This window comes from Protopterus annectens, chromosome 3.part0, assembly GCF_019279795.1.
Source record: "Protopterus annectens isolate FY-2018-M chromosome 3.part0, PAN1.0, whole genome shotgun sequence".
NCBI lineage: Eukaryota > Metazoa > Chordata > Ceratodontiformes > Protopteridae > Protopterus > Protopterus annectens.
In genome coordinates, this window is record NC_056731.1 from 487,324,734 (window position 1) to 487,350,194 (window position 25,461).

The 25,461-nt window shown below is 45.4% G+C and overlaps 1 protein-coding gene across 1 annotated transcript in view; it reads left to right on the plus strand.

Annotated features, from left to right (window-relative positions):
* Positions 1-321: 321 nt before the first annotated feature.
* Positions 322-25,461, plus strand: part of LOC122796860 — a 137,915-nt gene continuing 112,775 nt past the window's right edge. The window contains exons 1-2 of the mRNA XM_044065603.1: positions 322-341; positions 24,366-24,483. Coding sequence (XP_043921538.1) covers positions 322-341; positions 24,366-24,483 — 138 coding nt within the window. The remainder of the gene's footprint in view (positions 342-24,365; positions 24,484-25,461) is intronic.

Here is a 25,461-nt window from a genome sequence, read left to right on the forward strand (position 1 = left end):
AGGGCCCCAATGGTGGCTTTCCCCCAAGGGGTTCCGTCTTCCGGGGGTCGTTGGGCGGCTTTGGGGGATGAAAAACCTCCACAACCAGATGTCCAGCGGGCCGAGGGCCATGGTATGCTGCGGCATCTAGCGTGGCCGTATGCCAGCAACAGCACCAGCTGGCAGTGGCATGAGGCGACAACAGGCCCACTCGCACACCTCAAGTGCCAGCACCAGCCCCAGCAATGCTGGGTCTGTGCGTCATCAAGAGCGCCCCAGGAGACCGCGTGCGTGGCTCTGGACAGTCCCAACAGGGCTGTCCAGTCAACACCCCTGCTTCCGATGACGGTACCCAGTCACAGGTTAGTGATACCCGGATCTGACCCGTAGCACCCGTGCCCACAGACACTGTTAATCTGGATGACCCTGACGAATTGCAGTCTGTGGCTGTCCACAAAACCCTGTACGCATGGCAGCCATTATGTGGGACTGTGTGCGTGCTTACACACGTAGAAACCTAGCACCTAGGGTAAGCACATACACACACACTGCACCAGCACTGGTCCACCCTGTACTTGCTTCGCAAACACCGCTACACACACATGTCAATTGGGTATTTACCAGTGGCTGGCTTGGGCATACCTAACCCACCTGTGCATATGATGACTGTGCCCACCTCCTGCTTACTACAACAGCGGTGCAGGTAAAGGTAAACGCGTTGCTGATGCACAGGGTGACTACATAGATGTGTATAAGTAGTAACATGTTGGTAACTGTTCACTGTTCCAGTATAATTGTGTGTATATCAGCAGTCCTGCTGCAGTATATATGACTGTCCTCAATTGTTATATGCGCCCATACTACTTACCAAAGTGTACCAGCTGCACACCATCACATGCTAACATTGACTATGGCAATCGCATCTTATTAACATTACGTGGATTCAGCTATATGTAACAGTTCTGTCACACATGCATTTATACACACCCTGCTACCCACACATGCACCTGCGGCTCACCTGCCATTTCCCGTATTTGCTCCTTTCATGAGTAGCTGTTGATACATGACAGGTACACACATTTGAAGAGATGCACTATGTTGTTTACTACTGGCGTCCCCTTCTCTACCTGCATGCTCACAGGGTGAGCAGCCTCATCGGTTGAAGATGTAATGTGCATCAGGTACTGTAATTTACCCACAGTTGCCACATCAAATATGTTTCCCATATGGAAATGCACAGACACATCCCACATCCACACACTTGCCCATTCAGGCTAGGCACTATCTAGGTATGTGGGTACGTAATATAGATGTTACAGTAGCATGTAACTATGCATGAGTACTGAAGTTGTCTGTTGTCATGTTGTCTGTATAGAGATAAAAGAATTGTTTGAGTTATCCTACTCCGTTTTGTGGACATTACTTGAAGATGTGTTACCTTTACATGTGTTATTGGTACCACCACCTTCTCTTTGTAGTTTTGTTTGTATAGAGATTGCTATCAACATCACTTAGCATGAGAAGGGTAATGACCACCCTGCAGTCACATAGCCCATGTGGCAAAAGCCACTTCCCACACCCCATCATTGTGCACACACACTAACCCCACCAACAGTAAAACATACTTTCCATTTTACGAAGATTCAAACCCATATCCTAACTGTGTTATGACGGTAAGAAACAGACTTTATTAGCAGAGTGTGCTATTTGCAGTAGTTGTCCAAACTAATGCTGTACTTAAAGAGGTGCTGACATCATCTGTGTGTAGGAGGAGGATGTGCACCCTGTAGTGTGTTCTCCCAGTTGTCAAAGGCAGTTAACCCTCAGCATGAGTGCACACACATAAGCCCCACTCATACTAACACACATATATTCCTTTTTGCAGGTTCAGGCTTCACTGTCGTTATGATGCTGGAGAAAGGCGCGTGGCAAGGCGTATCGCAATTACTGGAGACTTTACTGCAGGTAATATGGTTATACAGTCCTGACATCATCAGTGTTTCAAAGGGAATCTGCATTCTGTACTGTACTGTCACAGTTGCTAATAGGAGTTGTTCCAACACACATGATGTTTGAGGTTTGCATATGTGGGATCCAGTGCTCAGTGTGATGGTATATGGTTTGATTGCAACAATGAGGATATGCTCCACAGTGGTGAGCTGTTTTGTACTCATGGTTGTGATGATCCAGGTCTGACTATATCTTCCCCTCTTGTGGGAAGGTTGGTTACCACCTGTTCCATAGCCAAGAATGTATGATCTATGTGAACCCTAGGCCCAGGTATTGTGAAAGCGTGTAATGTTCACAGTCTATGTTTACGGAGTATGCGTCACCCAGTATGATGGTGTTTGCAGAGTAATCTAAACTGTCCTGTGTGTCAGCATGAAGGCTTGTGTGGGAGTCCTGAGTTTGAGAGGGTGCTGTAAGAATCCTCTGTATGTGTCTCTTACCATGTGGTCCAGGGAGGCAAATGGGTTGTTTGCACCAGCATGGACAATGTCTGCCTCATAGCTGTACTTGCTGTGGGAGTGACCTGTGTGCCTGTGTTATGTAGCACATGCTGTCACCCACGACAAGTAGCTAACTGTGACCCTCACCGTGCTCTGTCTGGGCGGCAGTAATCAACAGCTCATGTCAAGCAAGTTCCTCATGATGATGTGAAACTACCGAGGCCCAAGGCCTGGTGACCAATATGGACCAGACTGCAGATGCCTCTATAAAGGCATTCTTCATGGACACATGTCTAGGAATGCATGGATCATCGAAGCCATAGCATGTAAACATGATCCAATTCTCCAGAGGCAGGTGTCCTGGGTGCCGACACCAGCCATAAACACACTATACAATAGAAGGATGATGCTACGCACATGATACAACAACCTCCCAAAATGTGAAGGCACCACTGATGAGTATTGGAGACAACCCACAGGCACCATAGCGATTGTCTAAGGCCATCTTTGAAGAGAGTGGTTCCACAAGCCACTGAGGATAATCACAAGGCTGCCTGTAGTTATGTTAGTAACCTGGGTGGTAGGCTACCCATATATGCTCAGAGGTAATCTAAGATGTCACCAGGCAATACAAAACATGCAGACATTGCCATCATCCCTGGTGGGCGGAGTTCAATGCTGCCTTCTCCCCCACCACACCAAAGGGCACATATGTCCCCGGCTGGCACAGTGCTGCCCCCTGACATCACAGATGCTCAGGAGTAGAGATGCCCTTCCCAAAGCTAATAAACACTGCATCAATGGGACCAGACAGTGTCCCAGGCTGGTGTCCCTCACATGAACAATGAGAAATAGCTACACCCAGACATAACACCACTGTTCAATCCCAGCTCTTAGCCACACCTTTATGTGGCCAGAGAGTGGCATACAGCAACAGTGGTCCCTCAACATTCAGGTGGTGCCTTAGGTGGATCCTGACACTACTCGACCCGTATGTCTGACTGGCTTTTGTCTGCAAAGCTATGGCAAGGATCATCATGAACCTCACATATCTAGATATTGTGGACCACCACAGACATGTCACCACACACAGTTTGGCTTTTGTCAATGGCAAATCCTGCCTCCAACCAGTTTGATTTCTTTGGAACAGTCACCAAGGCCACTGTCAAGGGAAGGAGGTGTACACAGCCTACCTGAACCTTGCATAAGCCTTTGATACAATACCCTAGTTGTGCATTCTAGGGAAGCTCACCTTCCAGTGTAATATATTAACCTCTATGTCACTATGGGTATTGCACAGTGGCTCAAGGGCAGAACACACATGGTAGAATTGCTGGGAGCCATGTCAGCCTCCAACCTGGTACAAGTGGGTGTCCCACAAGGCACAGCCCTGGGAGCTGTCATCTTTCATATATATTTATCATAGGGTACAGGCCAACATGGAGAGTACTGTGGCACAGCAGTCGCAGGTGACTGCAAACCCGGACACCATAATCAACTCACCAGCTAACACACGCACCCTCCAAAGGGACTCTTGGAAACACACGCGAGTTGTGCCACAGCCATGGCCTCAACGCGGATAATGACAGAAAGCGATAGTAGTCATCCCCTTTGTCAAACACAGGAGTCATTCACAACGTACACATATGTGTTAATCCATTAAGTGCAGACGAAGGAATTATGGACCTTGGAATTTTACACAGGTTGATAGCATTCCTACCATTTGACAAACAACATGGACAAAGTGGTTAGGTAAGCATGTTATATGGGCCACATCATCATGGATCCACATGTAGATCAGGGGTGGACATTGTGCCCCTTTACTCATCCCTCATCATGCCCATAATTGACTATGATGAACCCTCTCGGCATGCACCTTACCAGACACCTGCAGCAACTGGAGATACCACATATGTACCTGAGCAATGGGGATCAAAGGGCTCAAACAGATGCCACATACTGACTGGTTAAAGTAACAGCAGCTCTACTCAGTGACATACTGCCTCTTCATAGGCAATCTGTGCCTGACATAGAAGGCCAGGTCATACCTCAGTTAATGGCCATGCTGCATCTCAGAATATCCAGATCCCACTAGGATATACACTGGAAATACTTGAACCTCAGGAGTGATATACACAGGACATGCTGGAGGGGCACATTCACAACTCCAGAGGCTCCCTTCATTCCGGAATATTATCCCAATAGAGGTTAGGCAGACTGACTCAGTGACTATCTTCAAGAGTGATATTAATGACAGGATGTGACATTGTAGGTTACCCTGTATCACTTATGTGTCACTGTGAGACAGAGTGGCACAGTATACTAACCTTGGAAAAGGGCATAGCAAGACAGATTACAATGCATGTTGAAAGGCACACACATTCTGGCTAGGTGGATACATGCCCCTGGGCAGACATCCCTGTACGAACCTATGGACCTATGTATCTTTATCACCATTGTCCCTATGTGCTGTTAATCACCAATGTAATCTCAATACTATGGTAGTATGTGCAAAGGTCAGTTGTCAGTCACCTCTATGGTACAGTTGTGGAATAGTGTGTGTCATGTAGTAATGTCACAGCTGCCACATGTACACAGTCAACTCATCCCCTACCCATGGATGTACATCACATGTATGAGATGGAAACACATGGCCAAACCAGGACTAAGCACTCTGAACCCAGTACTGGCATAACCTGTCTGGTGGCATGAAATACCACAGTGACAGCAATGCACCAATTTGATGTGGGACCTACGACAGCAATACAAGCATGGAAACACAACAGGTCAGTTGTGAGCCCCATGGATAGCATCCTGCATGACTGGCAGACATCTCTGCAGCTGGCACACAGGCATACATTAGGCCTGAACACAGCATGCATAACACATAGCACACAAATCCTGTGTGTCAAACAAGCACAGTCTGTACAGCTATACAAACACTACTGCTGAGTTGTGTTAGGTACTTTTATTGTCCAGTACAGTGAGACAATGCTCACCAGGCTGGAAAAGGTGTAGGTCACAGTGATATGCTCATGGGGCACTATGGTTCACCACATAACACAAACATACAAGTCAGTCAGATGCATGGACACATATGACTCAGTCATTGTCCATGCCACCACAGCTGATGTGGGATGTCCCTCACTGGGATACATGATGGGAACATGGAAGGGATCACTGAGCAAGTGACACAGGCTGGTAGACCCCTGACCTTGGTTGGCATCAGACCCTCACCAGGGATTCTGACAAATTACTGAATGCTAATGACTTGTAGCTACAAAACTTAGCTGAATGGTTCTTAGCATGCAGTCACTGCATTGCTATGGAATACTGTCTTACCACTCCCACAACAGGTGAAAACATGCAGCTCCTGTACATCAACAACATGTAGACTATATGCCCCAGACCAGGTGTGCATCCCTCACTACTAGGCTGATAGCATCTACATCTCACACTGTATGTACACATCCCACATGCTGCACCTGCACAGAAGACCATGGTCATAATGTTACTCTGTGCAAATACCATGTATTCACATGTGGCAGGCATCACACATGGTAACTATTGAAGGTCACAGGTACATATGTGTATTTGGTACACACATACATCATGTGTGCATTGCCATAACTGGTTTAATCAATGTCTTGCATTATTGTGAGTGACAACCCGCACACATGGGCATTCTGTGTGTGCAAAACACACATGGCATGTCTGTAATCAAAAGCCATACATAATTGTGATATCGTTTAGAAAGGGGTATGTGCATCCTGTGGTGTGTTTTCCCAGTTGCCAAAAGGGATGTTTCTTTCATACACACACACTTACCCCCCTTCACACACAGTTGCCACCTGCTGGATTGGAACCCCTACTTAATTAGGTTATGACACTAGAGACGGACGCATTAGCACAGCGCGCTATTCGCATTACTGGGAGGTTTCCTTTCCCCTGATATACTTATAGGGTGCTGACATCATCAGAGTTTAGAAAGTGGAATGATCATCCTGTGGTGTGTTTTCCCAGTTGCCAAAAGGGATGTTTCTTTCATACACACTTACCCCCCTTCACACACACTTGCCACCTGCTGGATTCAAACCCCTACCTAACTAGGTTATGACACTAAAGATGGACGCATTAGCGCAGCGCGCTATTCGCATTACTGGGAGCTTTCTCTTCCCCTGATATACTTATAGGGTGCTGACATCATCAGAGTTTAGAAAGTGGAATGATCATCCTGTGGTGTGCTTTCCCAGTTGCCAAAAGGGATGTTTCTTTCATACACACCTACACCCCTTCACATACACTTGCCACCTGCTGGATTCAAATCCCTACCTAACTAGGTTATGACACTAGAGACGGACGCATTAGCGCAGCGCGCTATTCGCATTACTGGGAGTTTTCCCTTCCCCTGATATACTTATAGGGTGCTGACATCATCAGAGTTTAGAAAGTGGAATGATCATCCTGTGGTGTGCTTTCCCATTTGCCAAAAGGGATGTTTCTTTCATACACACTTACCGGATTTAAACCCCTACCTAACGAGGTTATGACACTAGAGACGGACGCATTAGCGCAGCGCGCTACTCACATTACTGGGAGTTTTCCCTTCCCCTGATATACTTATAGGGTGCTGACATCATCAGAGTTTAGAAAGTGGAATGATCATCCTGTGGTGTGTTTTCCCAGTTGCCAAAAGGGATGTTTCTTTCATACACACTTACTTTCCCCCCTTCACACACACTTGTCACCTGCTGGATTCAAACCCCTACCTAACTATGTTATGACACGACAGATGGATGTATTAGCAGAGCTCGTTATTCGGATTACTGGGAGGTTTCCTTTCCGCTGATATATTTATAGGGTGCTGATATCAGAGTTTAGAAAGTGGAATGATCATCCTGTGGTGTATTTTCCCAGTTGCCAAATGGGATGTTTCTTTCATACACACTTACCCCCTTCACACACACTTGCCACCTGCTGGATTCAAACCCCTACCTAACTATGGTATGACACTACAGACGGACACATTAGCAGAGCTGCCATTCAGATTACTGAGATTCCTTTTCTCTGATATACTTATAGGGTGCTTACATGATCAGTGTCTAGAAAGGGAATGAGCATCCTCTGGTGTGTTTTCACAGTTGCTAGGAGTAACATTTGGACCAAGTGTGTGAGCATGCCCAGTTCAGCCTTCCCATGGCATGTTGTGTGAAAGATGTCTCATTTATCTAAGTGTGTGAGCATGCCCAGTGTGGGCTTTACATATGTTGAACTCTGCAGCCCATCACATTTGTGGATGAGTGTGACCTTCAACAAATACCTCCAGTTTATGGTTGTGTGTTGTCTGCCATGTTGTGTAGTTACTGTCCGAATGCTTTTTGTGTGAACAAAACAGGGAGTATACTGTGCCTGCAGGTTTTGCATGGGATACTTTGCACACAATTGTCAACATCCGTTCATACTGAACTAACAGTGTAGCACTGTATAGTGTAGTGTTTCAGTACTTTCACTGTGGTGGTCAGTATCCTGGGCTTTAGTCCTATCACCGCTTTACATTTCCATAGTGTGCACAACAGCCTGGTTAGGGTCCAGTTGTGCACATCTGCACAAAGGCAGTGCCTCTACAGACACTGGTAATTACTGCCCCATAAGCTTAACAAGTGTAGTCTGCAAATCTATGGAGAGGATCATAATTGAGCTCATAAACAAAGATATAGGGGACATGCAGACATTGTACCCATCCCATTTTGGCTTGGTGAGGGGCAGATCATGCCTTTTGTACTGGGTTGACATCTTCAAATTGGTCACTTAGGCCATTGTTGGGGAAAGGCAGTCCATACAGCCTACCTTGGCCTTGAAAACACTTTCAACACAATACCCCACTCAGGTATTGTGGAAAACCCTAACAACTGAAATGTAAACCCATATGTCACAAGATGGGTTGCAAACTGGCTTAAGGACGGGACCCACAGGGTTAGAGTTGCTGGCGCTATGTTAGACTCCAGGCTGGTCACAGGTGGTGTCACACAGGGCTCAGTCCTTGGCCCCATTGTTTGTCATGTACTTCCCAGAAGTACAGGCCAACATGGGAGGACTTTGGCTGACAATGTTTGCAGATGACTGCACACTGGGCACCATGGTGGACAGTGCATCACACACGGATATCCTTCAGAAGGGACTCACAGTAACTGATAGCTGGTGCCAGGGCCATGGCCTGAAGTCAAAGTGCACAACATGTGTAGACATACCCTTCAGGAAAAGCAAGGTGACCCCAAGCTACCATATAGGTGGCAATCCTCTAAGCACAGAGGAGGTTATCATGGACCTGGGGACCCAGGTTGACAGTCGCTGTTCTTCTGAGACTCACATTGCTAAAGTGGCTAGAAAGACCTTCTACATTGCCCACCTGCTCAGGATGGGATTCACATCCAGATCTAGTGTGTCATTGTTCCCCTGTACTCTTCACTTATCAGACCGGTGATCGAGTCAAATGCCCTATTCTGGCTGTATGTCACCCAACATCTGCAGCAATTGCAGACACCCTGAATGTCCCCCACCTAAAGGATCAAGGAACCCCAACAGCTGTCATATGCTGCCAGATTGAAGACACTCCCACTCTATTCACTCACATACTGTCTGCTTAGAGGTGACATGTGCCTGACATGCGAGGCCATGTCCAAACAGGGATTAATGGACATGCTCCACCTCAGAATCAGCAGATCCACCTGAACCACTAGTGCAGGTGACTTACACCTTAGCAGGGTTGTATGTTGGAGGGATGAAGTTATCACCCAGAGACTCACTATGCTGTGTAATACAATCCCGGTCCATGTGAGGCAGAGCACCTTGCTGGCTGAGTTCAAGAGGTATCTTGACCTGTGGATGGAAGGTCATACGATTAACCTGGGATCGCCACGGTGTCACTGCTGGAGAGGCATGACACAATAATGGGCACAGTACTGTTTCCATATAAGGGGTGGTGTATGCCAATGAACTCTGTGCTAGGCTTATACCTGCCTTAGGGAAGATAGCCTAGTATAAACCTATGTACCTATGAACCTATCTGACCATGTTGCATTATGTTCAGATGTGAACTACTTACAACAGCCTCATCCAACATCGGTAGTGTATTCCACAACATGGGTGTACATTGGCGAACACTACCAATGTGCCCTAGGCCATTTCTAATGCTAGTCGGAGAGTGTGTTTGTCCATCAACACATTGTAAGTGATGTTTGCCATGACATATGTCTTGTTTAGTATAATGTGCCTCTGTCTACCTGTGACATAACATTGATACCCAGGGTAAACCTCCCATCTCCCATGCACTCATTAGGATTCCTGTTGAGGGGACTCAACGAGTGTCTCTACGGAGAACCTGTACTGGTAGTTTACTCATGTGTGGGGGTGGCTTCTGTGTTTTGGATAATGCAGTACAGCCTGTCCTATATATGTCAGTGCTGGGGTTCAGGTCCCTCATGTGCATAGCTCCTGCCATTCAGATTGTACAAGGTGCAGCATGTGCATTGATTCCAGCTTGGACATGGCTTTCTACATCAGGCACAGCTTGCATCTGGGTGGACAGCATGGCAGTGTGTGGAGCTGCACTCTGTGTAATCAGACTACATATTACATGTGTTCCAGCTCTGTCATACTCCTGGTGAGGTACTGTTGTGGACTTTACAGGTGCTGGATGTGTCTGCATGAGGTACACCCCACAGGGGTTGTTGTGGTAATTTCTAATGCTGATGAAAGATAACTGCAGAACCACAATGACCTCCCCTTAGCTAGATGTCAGACAGCATGGACCATGCAATCACAAATAAAAACAGGGCCGTCTCCGCAAAGGGAAAGTGTCCTGTCTGTTGGACCCCAGCCATAAACAGACTGTATGACAGATGACGGTTACTAATGCAAGACAGAGCTACATCTCCAAAAGGGAAGACAGCTGTGATCAGCACTAGTAGAAAGCTACATTATCTCATAAAGACATGCAAGGTCAACTTGGGGACATAAATCACCAAAGACAATGAAGGTAACCACACTGATTTCTTCAGTTATGTCAGACACCTGGTTGTGAACCCTCGGATATGCTCAGAGTTGGTACACAACAACATATATTCCAGTGACCTGACAGATATTGGCAACATTCCGGTGGACAGCTTCAGTGCGATTTACCCCCTCCCTCACCCCCAAAGAAGATAGTTATCACTGCTGTATGTAACCTCACTGTCATCTTGGATGTCCATGTGAGAGCCACACTCAGCAAAGACAAGTACACAGCATCCATGGGACCTGCTGGTATCTCCAGTTGCATGCTATGTGAACTCCAGAAGGGCCTGGACCCGTTGATACAACTGCTATTTAACCTTAGTCTTGCTACAGGATATGTACCTGAACAGTGGCGCACGGCAACAGTGGTCCCACTCCACAGAGGAGATGCCTCCACAGACCATGGCAACTACCACCACACAAGCTTAACCAGCCTTGTCTGCAAAGATATGGGGAGAGTCATTATGGAGCTCTTACACAGACACATTACTGACCTACGGACCCTTGTTCCCACCTAGTTCAGCTTTGTACAGGGCAGATCCTGCCTTTTGCACCTAGTTGACTACTATGAAACTGTCAGTAGGGCCATCGATGAGGGCTACGCAGTCCACACAGCCTACCTGCACTTGGCTAAGGCCTGTGACACAATACCACACTCAGGCATCATAGCCAAGCTCAACAGCTGACATATAAAGGCATATGTCGCAGGATAGGTTGCAAAATGGCTAAGAAACAGAACCCATAAAGTCAACATTGCAGGTGCCTTGTCAGATTCGAAGCCAGTCACAGGTGGTGTCCCACAAGGATGTGTCCTGGGACCCCTTTTAATTGGTATTTACTTTTCAGATGTGGAAGCAAACATAGGGGGGTTGTGGCTGACAAAGTTTGCAGATGACTGCAACCTAGGCACCATAGTGAATACATCAGCCGGCACACAAATACTACAGAATGCCATCACAAATGCGGATAGCTGGTGCCAGACACATGGCCTGAAACTGAATGCAACTGATGTGTATTCACCCCCTTTGGGAGGAACAAAGTACCCACAGATCAATACATAGACAGCAACCCACTGAGCACAGACAACAAATCAGACACCTGGGGACACATGTAGATAGTGACATCTCTTTGACACCCTGTTGCCAAAGTGGTTAGGAAGACTTTCTATCTTGCCCACCTTATCATGGAGGGTTTTCCATCAAGATCATAGGAGGTCATTGTTCCACTATCCTTCTCCCTTATCAGGCCCATGATTGAATACGAAGCCCCATATGGTATGTACCTCACCCAGCAATTGCAACAGCTGCAGACACCCCAAAGGTACCTACCATGAAGATCAGGGTTCTTCAACACATGTCAGATGCTTCCAGAATAGAGGAAATCCAGCTTTGTTCAGTGTCATACCGCATACGTACAGGTGTCCTATGCCTGACATACAAGACCATGTCCAATCAGGATTTGGTGGACATGCTCCACTGCAAGCAATCCAAATCCACCAGAGCCATGAGAGCTGAGGATTTGAACCTCAGCACATACATGTATAGGACATGCTGGAGGGACAGAGTCATAACTCAGAGGCATCTCACACTCTAGCAGAGTATCCCAGTCCATGTTTGACAGAGTCCCTCACTGACTCTATTCAGGAGAAATCTGGACAACTGCATTTGAGACGGAGGCACAGACTAGACAGAGGCACAGTCATGTTATTCAATTACGTAAGGGGGTCATACTGTGTCACTACTAAGTCAGAGGCACAATCATCAGAATCTATTCTGTACACTTATTACCAGTATAAGGGGTGGCAATAGCCACATCACTATGGCTAGGCTTATACATGCACTAGGGCAGATAGGCTAGTAGTAGACTATGACACTATGCAACAGTGTAGCTATTGTCAATCAAACAGTATGATGTGGTTTGGGGGGCTTGATATCTCCCTGTATTCCAACATTGTTTTGTCTATTCCTTCTAGCATGTCTAGAGATCAGTTGCTAGTGTCCTCTCCTGCTCAGCTGGTGAACCTGGGAATATTGAGGCAATGTTACACTTGCCTCATGTACACTGACAGCCCTCTCCTTCTGCCATAAAACACACATACATGTGAGAGATGCAACTATATAGCCAAAGTGGAGGCTGAGCTCTCTCAACATAGGACTAGCAAGACCAGAGAGAAGGTGAAGGTAACCACACACACATCACAAATCCAGTCTCACATGGCACTATCACAACTTAAGATCATACACATAGACACACAGAGACACTCGGAGGCTCTGATCAGGATTCTACCGGAATGGCAGTGGCCACCACAGCAGACACTCACACAACTGCCTCCACAGGGCACAGCACATGCAACACATTGACCACAGAGTCGGTGTGCCAAACAGTCACAGCCCTTAAGGCCAAAAACAATGCCAGACACACTTGTCTATGGTTACTCCATAGTCAGACACATTGATCGGGTACGGAGGAGATCACAGTAAGCTGCCTATCGGGCACTGGAATCCACCACATAATGCAAGCACTCAGGTCACTCAACTGCAAGTACAGGTCTGACCCAGTCATTATCCATGCTGGTGTGAACGACCTGAGATGTACCTCCCTGTACTACATGGAAAGAGACATAGAGGATCCCTCTGATTATGTAGGCCAGGCAGGTATGACCCTGACCTTCAGCAGTATCCTACCTTCACCAAGTATGATGCCACATAAACAGAGACAAGATGATCAGCTGTATTATTTTGCTTAGACTATGGTGTCATTCAAAGGGGGTCCAATGTCTGTCTGCCTGGGATGACATGCTGGACAGGCCACGGTGATTTGCAAGGGACGGCTTGCACCTGTCACCCCTGGGCTTCCGGATTTCGGATGATGCTCTTGCCACCCCCATTGTGCCTTTTTTATGCAAGATTCAGATACTACACCTACCACCCTAGAACACAGTAAAGGAAGGACACTAAGGGTACTGCTGCTCAATGCCAGAGGTCTCAACCTCAAGCTGCACACACTCTATGCCCTTCTCAGTATGTAGCATATTGATGTCTGTGCTGTGCCTGAAACCTGGTTCACAGCTTCTGACAGCACCCCGGCACTATCAGGTGTTACCTCATATCATGCATTCTGGCACCAGCATCCGGACAACACCAAGAAGGATGGTGGGTGTCCATATTCATCAAGGACACCCTCACCTCATTGTTGGTGGCAACACACGATGCATCGGAGACCATCCAGATGCCAGTGACCGTAGGCAAGACTGCTCTGCAGTTTGTAGCATGTTACATGCCACTCTCTCAAACTCAGGTACCTCACACAGCTATCCTGCAAACACTGAAGGGGATAAATGTATCTCCAAACAGCATCCTACTGGGTGATTCCAACTATCCACATATAGACTGGGATCACTAATCATGCCACAACACTCTAACACAAAGGTTCCATGAGTTCATACACTGAAATGCCATGGAACAACTGTTCCCAATCCCCTCAAGTGGAGGCAACATACTAGAACTCATCATCACGAACATGGGGTCACTCTGTTCAACACCAGCAGTATACCCATCATTGGTGAGATCAGATCATGGACTACTCTCAGTGGGAGTCCACATCCCACCCACACCACAGATGGAAAAACAAACAGTGAAGACCTTCTCAAATGCCGACTTCACATTTCTAAGGACTGGTGTGGTCTCTTTCAAGGCCCCCAAGCCAGCGGACACCATTACCCAAGCCACTGTATCACTTACAAATGCCTTCTACCAGCACCTCCAGGACTGCATGGATCAGGCAATCCCAAACAAAACAAAGACTATTTGTACCACAGGCAAGCATCCAGTCTGGTGGACCCTAGCCATAAACAAGCTCTACAACACAAGGAAGGAGCTACTACAAGATAGAGCATAATCCGTAGGAGGGAAGACACCCCTGCTCATTGTGAGTAAAAGACTGGGTTCCCCCATACAATCATCCGAGGCAAGTTTTGAGAGTAAACCCACTCAGGACTCAAGAGACAATCATGAGGCCTTTTTTGCCTATGTTTGAAACCTGGGAGGGAACTCCCAGATATGCTCGGAATTAGTTCAGAATGATGTAGATATCACTGCACTTACAGACATTGCCAACATACTGGCTGACAGGTTCATTGCAGATTCCTCCCCCCCTACCCCCAACTGGAGGGGTATCTACACCAGAGGATTGTAGCCCCCCAAACATCTCCAATGCTGGGGTGGGAACTGCTCTATCCAAGGCAGAAAACACTTTATCCATGGGACCAGATGGTGTCCCCAGTTGTGTGCTCCATGAACTCAATGAGTAATTACACCCGCAGTTAGGGCAGCTGTTTAATCTTAGCCTCACCTCAGGATATGTGCCCAAGGAGTGGCATACGGCAATGGTGGACCCACTTTACAAAGGAGGTGCCTCCACCAACCCCGGAAACTACCATCCCATCAGCTTGACAAGCCTGTTCTGCTAAGCTATGGAGAGGATAATAATGGGAATTATAAATGAAGACATAGGGGACTTGCAGACATTGGATACAATCCAGTTTGGCTTTGTCAAGGGCAGATCATGCCTTTTAAACTTGGTTGACTTTTTCAAAACAGTCACCCAGGCCATTGACGTGGGCAGGGCAGTCCACACAGCCTACCTTGACCTGGCAAAGGCTTTCGACACAATACCCCACTCAGGTATCATTGAAAACATCACCAGCTTAATTGTGAACCCATACATCACAGCATGGGTTGCAAACAAGCTAAGTGACGGAACACACAGGGTCAAAGTTGCTGGTGCCATGTCACACTCCAGAGCTGTCACAGGTGGTGTCCCACAGGGCTCAGTCCTGGGCCCACATTTGTTCAGCATCTACTTTTCAGAAGTACGAGCAAACACAGGAGGATTATGGCTGACAAAGTTTGACGATGACTGCAAACTGGGAAGCATAGTTTGAAACCCATCTGACACAGACATCCTTCAGAAGGGTCTCATAGACATGGATAACTGGTGCCACAGCCATGACCGTACATTAAACACTAAACAATGCATAGCCATACCCCTCAGGAAGAACAAGGTTACCACTACTTCCCATCTAGGTGGCAATCCTCTAAGCACAGAGGAGTTTATCAGGGACCTGGGCACCCAGGTTGACAGTAACCTTTTGTTTGACACTCACATTGCCAGGGTAGTTTGGAAGGCCTTCTACATTGGCCACCTCATCATGCAGGGATTCACATCTAGATCAAGGGAGGTCATTGTTCCCCTGTACTCATCACTCATCAGACCAATGATTGCATACATTGCCCCATTCAGAATGTATCTGACCCAACACCCGCGGCAATTGGATGGGCCCACAAATTCCTCAACAGGAGGTGAAAGGGTCTCAAACATATTTCTTATGCTGCCCGACTGAAGGGATTCCAGCTGTATTCAGTCACTTACCGTCTGCTCAGAGGTGACCTGTGCCTGACATACAAGGCTATGTCCAACCCAGACTCATTGAACATGCTTCACCTCAAGACCTCTACATCCATCAGAACTACAAGGGCAGGAGACCTAAACCTCAACACAGATATTAATAGGATGTGCTGGAGGGACAGATTCATCACCCAGAGAGTCCATATGCTGTGGAACAACATCCTGGTACATGTGAGGCTGAGCACCTCACTGGCTTCGTTCAAGTGAGATCTTGACCAATGGATGGGAGATTGCAGGTATACCCCAGGGATAACCTCAGTATCACTGCTTGACAGAGGCACAGCAAAATAATGGGCATATTATCCATCAACTTGAAGGGGTGGCAGAAGCCACAAAACTCTGGGCTAGGCTTATTAATGCCCTAGGGCAGATAGCCTAGTATGAACCTATGAACCTATGCACATAGGCCTGGGGCAGTTCCTGCTATTAGGACAGTGGTCTGCAGCAAGCTATATAGTAGTAGTGAGTTTTAGCCATTGGTTTTGACCATGGCTATTCCATGTTGCTTCTTGTTGTGGTACAAACATGGGTGTGTGGTTATCCATGCTATTTATTGCTAGTCACCCTCATTTTGTATCTTGTTCCATGTTTTTGCACATGTACATCACTGTATGACGTGTGACCTGGTAGTGTCAGGGTGCTGATGTGGGCTTTGACCCTGTTTTCTATTACAGCACTGATATCTACATTCTCTATACTGTGTGTGTTTACACACCACACATCTTGATGTTTATACTTCTGGCATTGGGTAGCATTACATCTAGGTTCCTATCCCTTGTGGTACCCATGAGGTGGGTTTGTGTTTTTGTGGTTTATGATTCTTGAGGGTGGATGTTAGTTGGGGTCCTCAGGTGTGCATGTGGTACATGATATTACATTACTTAACACATGGCATTCATGCCTCAGGTGGTGCTGCAGGGCCACCTCTGTCGGATACACATGCTACACTCCCTGTACATGTTTGGCAGCAGGTTGTGTCATGTTAGGCATCCCTGTTACTGTATGAGTGAGTCAGAGTGGGTATCAGTCCCTGTGTTCCTACTGACCAAGCGTATGTGCTATGCATTGCCTCTTTGCCAAGGCCAGGGCATACTGGGCACGCCTCCTTCTGCCTACTGGGACAAGGTCAGGTTGTTCCTCCTCCGAGTCACCCCCTGCCTGTGGTGGCCTTGGCAATGGTGGGGGGATGTTTGGCCCAGCCCTGTGCTGGTCCTGCTGCAGCTGTTTCCGCAGGATCATATTATGTAGCATAGCACATATCATGATCATTTGGGTACATGTAGTTGGTGTGTACTGCAAGGCTCCATCAGATGTGTCCAGACACCGGAACCGTGACTTGAGCAGCCCAAACACACGCTCTATGATATTACGTGTTTGTGCGTGTGCCTCATTATGGCGTTCCTGTTCAGGTGTGTGTGCATTTCTGATGGGTGTCATCAGCCACGGCTCAAGTGCATAACCTGCATCCCCCACTAGGTGCCCGTGTGGGAAGTCCTCATTGGCAAATGATTGGTACAGCTGCATCAGATGCCAGATATGGGAATCGTGGTAGCTCCCAGGGCAGCCAGCACACACATTCATTATTATGCCCTGGGCATCACACACGACCTGGCAGTTGATGGAGGGGTATCCCTTGCGGTTAATGTAGGCTCTACCCGCCTCCTGCTGGTGCTTTGATGCGTATGTGCGTGCAGTCTATAGCACCCAGTACCTCAGGGTATTCTGCTATTTGCTGGAAGAGACGCATATTGCTGGCCAATACCTCACGGGCATTGGGGAAATATACATGATCACCGACATGTGCTGACATGGCATCCAGGAACTGGTGTAGTACCCTGGAGGCTGATGCCTGTGATATCCCCATCATATCGCCAGTTGGTCTCTGGAAGGTACCTGTTGCTAGTATTCTTAGGCCAACACATACCTTGGTTTCCACTGGGATGGGTTCCCCTCTGTTGGTTCTCTGTGTGAGGCGTGGCCTGCACAGCTCAACAATCTGCTGCAGGAGCTCTCTGTCCACTCTATAGCTCTACTATCTCCAGCTCATGTAACCCATGGTAGGTGACCCTGGGCCTGTATACTCTTCTCCTTCTCCTCACTCTGGGTTGTCTGTCAGCATCTGCATTGTCACCACCCTCAGCAATTCGCCTATGCCTGATTATAATAGCTATGGCAGCCCCTAGCATTTCTGCTCTGAGTTCAGCTTTTTTCAGTTTTCAATTCTGATAGCTTAGTTTCTGGCAGTATCTGTTGTGAGAAACAGCCTGCACTGCTCTTTGCAGTGTTTTAAGTGCTGGGTTGGGCTTCTAGTCTGCCTGTGTAATTGCCTGCTTCTAATTGTTTCCACCAATTAACTCCAGTAGTATCTTCTGGCAGTTTCCCTGGATTTTAGTTGTTTCCTGTTTCCTTTCTGTTTCCTGAGGGGGAGCAATGTGCACACCAGGTTAAACACGCTCACAGCCACTTAAACACGCGCACACATCCCTACACGGTGTTACAGGCGCGCACACATCCTTACACAGTGTGAACTAGGCTGATTCATGCTAAAACGCGCGCACACTGCCTTACACACGCGCACACCTGCGCAAACCGTTGTAAATGGTTTACAACACGCTCCCACATGTTGAACCTGCCTTACACGCCAAGCTGCAAGATGCACGATATCAAGAAACTTTGAGTGTAGGGATAGCGTATACCCTCAATTTCTTGACTTTCCTAGTGTTCTGTTGGGACACACCTCCCTCCCTGATGTCTGTCTGTCATCTGTTACCTTACATTGCCCTCCAATCTGGTACATTTATTGCTATCATCCCCCCCATGATGTCACCTACCTCTTACTCTGTTCCTCACCCGTCTCTAACTCTTACACTACTCAGACAGTGCTCATTACCTATGTGACAGTGTGATTCAGTATTGTAACCCTCATTTACATAGGATTGCCTAGTAATGACTAGTTACATGTCTTACACGGAGCTTCCCCCCCTTGACAACCACTAAACGGAGGCCATATTGGTTTTGGTCTGCAAGTCCCTCCATTGACATTCAATGTAATACATAAATTCCACAATTGTGGGTTTATAAGCTTCGGTTTTCAGTTTTAGGTAGCGCACCCAGTTTGCGCGGGTGTGCGCTGCAGTTAAACAAAAATCCCGTGAAAAAAAAAAAGTTATATAACTTATTTTTGCAGCACGTTTTCATGCCAATGGCCACATATTTGGCCATTGGCATGCTTAATGAAACATATGCACCCTTTATTTGGAGCTGACATAGCTCCGTTTTTAATTTTGCAGAAATGTACTCAGTTGTCAGCTGAGTACATTTCTGCAGCTAACACGTCCGTTACACGGACTGGTTTCTGCTTCATGGATCGCTCAAATACCTCATTTGCATATCTTTGAGCTGCAAATGAGGTATTGAGCATTTCCACGCCCAGTCCGTGTAAGAGACGTGTTAGCTGTCTCTTACACAGAGATTTGGGCTGTTCCTGAATCAGGAGGCTTACACGGAGGCTTACACTACTCTTGAACTCCATGTAAGCCTTCCTGAATCTGGCCCAGTCTTTACACTTCTTAGGGTTGTACTTAACAATTGTAAGATATGATCTGGCACCACTCTAGAACCTAACTATGTTGTCTTTTTCCAGATATCAGAGTGTAATCACCACACTCCATGCACTACAATAAGTATAAAGCATAGGGAGACTATGATAGCATAATAGTCAAAAAGTGTCATAGTCACTATTACTAGACAAAATTAAATAAGGAAGATAAAATCTAAAGGTAAACTTCAGCTGTCTGTAACATGGCATATGATACTTACAATGTCAATCCAGTTACAGTAAAAACAGAGTGCATTTGCTTCTGCTGCAACTGTCACAAGTCTGCAGAGACTGAATTCACAATATGTAATAACAACCAGAATTATATCAACACATTTAAAGGTTTTCATCTCTTTGTGGTTTTGTTCTGCATATTCTTAGATGTAATTAGCAATTTTATTACAATGAATTTAAAGTATATATCAATTTCAAGTGCTATTATCATTATACGTAATACTGTAAGGGTCGAACACACTCGATCGGACCAATGCTGAGCCCTTCCTTATCTCACTCTAGCTAAATCCCCCTCCTCTACTTTTCCTGCACTACCAGCCCAGTATTCCCTACCAAATCATAACAATTTGGCTAAACTATAAAAATAAGCTAAATATTATAGTGCTGATGAGTGTTACACTTACCTACCTGCAATCCTTAGCCTGGGGTTTAAGCCCGCCCTGTTCACTACACTCACTTTGCTCCCCACCTGCCCCTGCTACCTCTACATTTATTCTAAACTAAAACCCCTCCCTTAACTACCAGCCAATTAGGCCAAACCACCATAATTTCCCTTACCCTCCCCTCTTACCCCTCTCATCAACCTAGCTCAGTTCTGATACTTGACACAATCATGCTTTCAGCTGACATGATTACGCTCCTTACCTGCATACTGCTTGCTCACATTACATCCTATCAGAGCTCCAAAGTGATAATGCCCAACCATTTTCACTGAACTATTGCATCATCTTCCCTCAAGCACGCACTCTATAACTACACTGCTCAAACCACTTAAAACCACCTCCCAATACACCTACTCAATTACCAAACACATACCACATTTAAAAAGAAAATGTCCCTAAAATATGACAGATTCTTTACACTATATATAAAACATATTCTAAACTCTCTCTCCAAACTAGTCCTCTGTGGGGACATCCACCCCAACCCTGGTCCCTTCAACTCTGACATCACCACAAAACCTCCTCCAAAGCACTGCCCCATAACTCAAATCACAACCAACAAAAGCCATCTAACCTCATTATATTGTCCCTAAACATCAGAAGCATATGTAACAAAGTCCAAGACCTACATGGCAACATAAGCTTATACTCCCCAGACATACTCATCCTAACCGAAACCTGGCTCAAATCTCACATCAGCAATGAGGAAATACTCCCATCTGGATACAGCATCCTTCGCATAGACAGACTGTCCAGGAAATGAGGTGGTGTAGCACTGATGTTTAAACACCACCTCAATATCCAAACCCTTAACATATCCGCTCCCCAGTACAGAAATCAAGAAATCCTTTACACCAACATCAAACTAAAACCAAAGAAAACAATCAACATCATATGATGCTATTTCCCATCAGGGAAAAATATACCACCCCTAGAAAACCTGAGCGGGGCCAATCTTTCTCAACCCCAGGAAACTATTGTTCTTGGCAACTTTAACATCAACTTACTATCCTGTAATAGCATTCACCCAGCCCTCCACCTAAATTTTCATGGCTTCACACAACTAATCCAATTCTTTACCTGAATCAACAAATACCCTAACAATCATACCATACTTGTTTGGATCTTAGTTAGCAAAGCCCCTCACTCTTACCTAACAGGCTGCCTACCTGAATCCCTCAGTGACCACTCCCCAACCTTCCTACCAAGACACCATGCAGATAATATCAAGCCCATTTCCCATAGGCAAATCTGTAACAAAACCAATTTCAATCCCAACTCCTTTATCCCCTCCCTCCAAAAAGTTAACTGGTCACCACTGAAATGCCTCAACCTAGATGAGGCTGTCCACTTCTTCAGCAGCAGCTTCCTCATCATCCTAAACACCCATACCCCCATAAGGAATGCCAAAGTCAGAACCAGGAGCTCCCCTTGGTTAAAAAAGAGCACCAGAATCCTAATGAAAATCAAAGGCTTGGGAACACTGGCGCCTAACAAAAAAATCCTCAGATAGACAATCCTTCCTTGAACTGAGCAATAAGGTCAAAAAGCAAACAAAATTAAATAAATCCCTATACTATCAGTCTACCCTAAACTCTTCTCACCAAAACGCTAAGCAATTCTAGTCCACAATTAATTCCATCCTCCTCCCCGGGAAAGTTGACACCCCCTCCTCCACCAATATTGTCAATTCCTTTAACAAAGACTTTACTGAAACCATAATATCCATAACCAAACAACACTTCCTTACATCCCCCCACTCCTAACCCTAATCCTCCCCCACCTGGTTTCTTCTTCTCCTCAGTACCTACCTCCTACATAAAAAGACTTCTGTCAAAACTTAAACCCACTAAACTTGCAGCTGACAATCTCCTCTCAGAATACCTAAAAATCGCAGCTGATGCTCTAGCTTATCCAATTTCCATATTAATAAACCATCCCATATCCAAATGTTATGTACCTTCTCTATGGAAAATATCCCACATCATTCCTCTCTACAAAGGTGGCCCCTCCACAGACCATTCCAGTTACCACCCTGTCGCCATCATCTCCCCTCTCTCCAAGATACTTGAAAAATGCATCAACTCCCAGGTCTCCAACTACCTCCTAGCTAATAACCTCCTCTCTAATACCCAACATGGCTTCAGGCCGCCATATCACAGCACTACTACTGCTTTGCTCTCCTTCACCAACACTATCCTTCATCATAAAAACAATGGCCTCTTATCATTGCTGTATTTCTTGATCTATCTAAGACATTTGACATAGTATCACACAAACTAGTAGTCTCTATTCTGCCCAACCTTTCCTTTTCTCAGTCTGCCACTAACTGGTTCCACAGCTATCCATATGGCCACCAGCAGTCAGTTGTCTGTTATAATAACCTATCTCCTCGCCTTCTCATTACCCTTGGTGTCCCCCAAGGTTCTATTCTTGGCCCCCTGCTATTCTCCCTTTTCACCAACAACGTCCATACTGCCACCAAACATGCATCTCATACAGTACGCAGATGACTCCACCCTCATCTGCTCTGCCCCTACTTTACCAGAAGTCCAACAAATCACTCAGGAATCATTCTCTTCTGTTGAAAGCTGGCTATCCAATGCTCGGCTCCTACTCAACCCTAATAAGACCAAACCCCTCATCTTCCAACCCTCTAAATCTACCCAGAGCTCCCCCAATTTCAGCATTCTTGCCAAAGACAATACCGCCATCTCACCATCAGAGCACACCAAATTACTCAGTACGGAGATTGACAACAAACTCAAATTTGACACCCACATATCTTTCATAATAAAAAAAACTTGGTGCCTCATATAGAAACAACCAATACCTCTCCAAAGCAGCTAAAATTTCTGTTGCCAACTCCCAGATAATCTCTACCTTACTCTATGCATCTCCCATACTTACAAACCTTAGAAAGACAGACCTAAATAAGCTTGAGGCTTGCTACAATAAAACTGCTAAATTTGCTACAGGTGCCCCCTACTACAGCCACTATTGTATCTCCCTTAAAGAATTAAACTGGCTAGAACTCCCACAACTCCTGAACCTGAATCAACTATCCTTCACTCATAAACTTGTAAACCATCCCCTCAAAATCCCCTTACTCCAAATCCTTCACCAACCCTACCACTCCTCTAGAACCCTACGCTCAAGCAACAAAAATCTACTCCTTGTTAAGAAAGCCAAATACTCAGCAGGGGAAGCTCTATTTTCTTGTGCCATATCCAAACTTTGGAACAATCTTCCCCCCTCCATCACTACTCTACCTTCCAGCAGTCATTTCAAGACTGCACTTAAATTGCAACTAAATCTGCACTGGCTTTGTCCTTGCTCAAATCCAGACTACCCCCCCCCACCTCCCCTCCTTCCTCCACTCTCACTCTCATCCTAACTTTTATAAATGATCTAACTGCCATGAATTCAAATCCCAGTGTGATAATGTTAGTACACTCTGCTCATGTTAGATAAGTTATAGGCTATTTTTAACTATGCAGCCTTGGTTGTTTTATTGTTTACAATTATTTTTATTAGATAATAGATAGTCCATCTTTTACTATTCTACCTTAGTTACTTTCTTTTTTAGAAATATTGTCTACCTTAGTTACTTTTATTGTTTAGAAATATTGTCTGTTACTGTAAATATACCAAGTGTTATGCTTGCTGAATGACATTAACTCTACCTGTACCAATGTCAATCATGTACAAACTGTGAAGCTTTTCTCCCCGGACATCCGATGAAAAAGGACGGTCGAAATCTCCCGGTAAACACATGTAAATAAAATAATAAATAAATATAGATAAATAATGAATTGTATAACAGACATTTAATTGCAGTAAATAATATTGTTTCCAAATTTCGTCCTAGAACTGCTAAATAGTTGTTACAGCATTTTGTTAGCCTCTAAACAAATTCTATACAGCTTATTATTCAGTACTTGTATAATATATAAAACATGACAGTAAAATCCCACATCATCATCTGTATACAGAGAATACTGTTACTAGTTGCTACTTGTTTTATGAACAGGTGTGCGAATTATGAGATAAGCAGGCTTTATATGAGTGGGATGTGCTTCAAAGTATTACATTAGTATTCGTATTATATTTATTCAGTTTATTCTTTCTTTACCAAAACAGCCATCATACATCTTCAGTTGTGACCTGGAATGCTACTGTCAGTAATGGTTCATGTAACATTTATCGTTGGCTGTATTCAGATGGCGAAAGAACACACAGTGTCTTTGGCACAGACAAGGTATGTTTTCAGTAAATTACTATCGTTTTTATATGATTTTTCACTTCTGTATTTGTATCATTATCATTTTTCATTTTATGTGGGTTTATTAATTAATTAATTAAATGTATTTTAAGAAGAGTCATTCTGAGAACTTGTTAGTTGAAGGCCATTATGGGGAGGGATGCTAATTTTTTAGGAAAATGGTCAGACAATTTTTTTAGACTGTCAATGTAACCAATCCTAGGCATATAAAGTAGGAGGGACAGGAGTTAATAAAGATGGAGAATAAGATGGGGTCTATGTCAAGCACTTGACTGATGCGATTTGTGAATGAAGAAGAGTTTTGGGAACCATCTAACAGGATCTTTGGAAAGGTCCCACTCTGAATAAGTCTTACATGGAAACACTTTGATTCACCATCTCTCTCATGATCGACAGACAGTGGCATTTGAGGTCCCTTTCATTCATGTAATAGACATTACTGTCTCTGTCAAGCCACGCTGCTGATAGCATAGGATACCAATGGGAATCCAGGGCATCTGACTGCTAGACAGGAGCCTAAAAGCTTCTTGAGCCGAATCAAGATTCTGGAACAAATTCCTCCAACAGGGCTTACAGCTATGTGGTTGGCATTAGGAACAAATGTATTTATTTATTTATTTATTTTATTTTACATTTGTTGACCGGGATAGTCTGACTGGATTCATGTCCATTTTTAGCGGAGGTCCGGGGAGAAAAGCTACAAGGTAAGCAGATAAGATTACTTAATACAATTTATACAAATCCGTTCCACCATGCAAAGGATTACACCCAGTACCTGGGATTAGGACAACAGGGATATCACAGCTTGACTAGATTTTTAGTTTAGCCCATGATGCCTTCAGGTTCATGGCTGTTTTCTAGCCATCCTATTTTATACAAAGATACCCAGATGCTCCCAGAATTGCTGAAAGATGGTATGTAAGCTCTTTGAAAACAGTTTAATGATTGTTAATA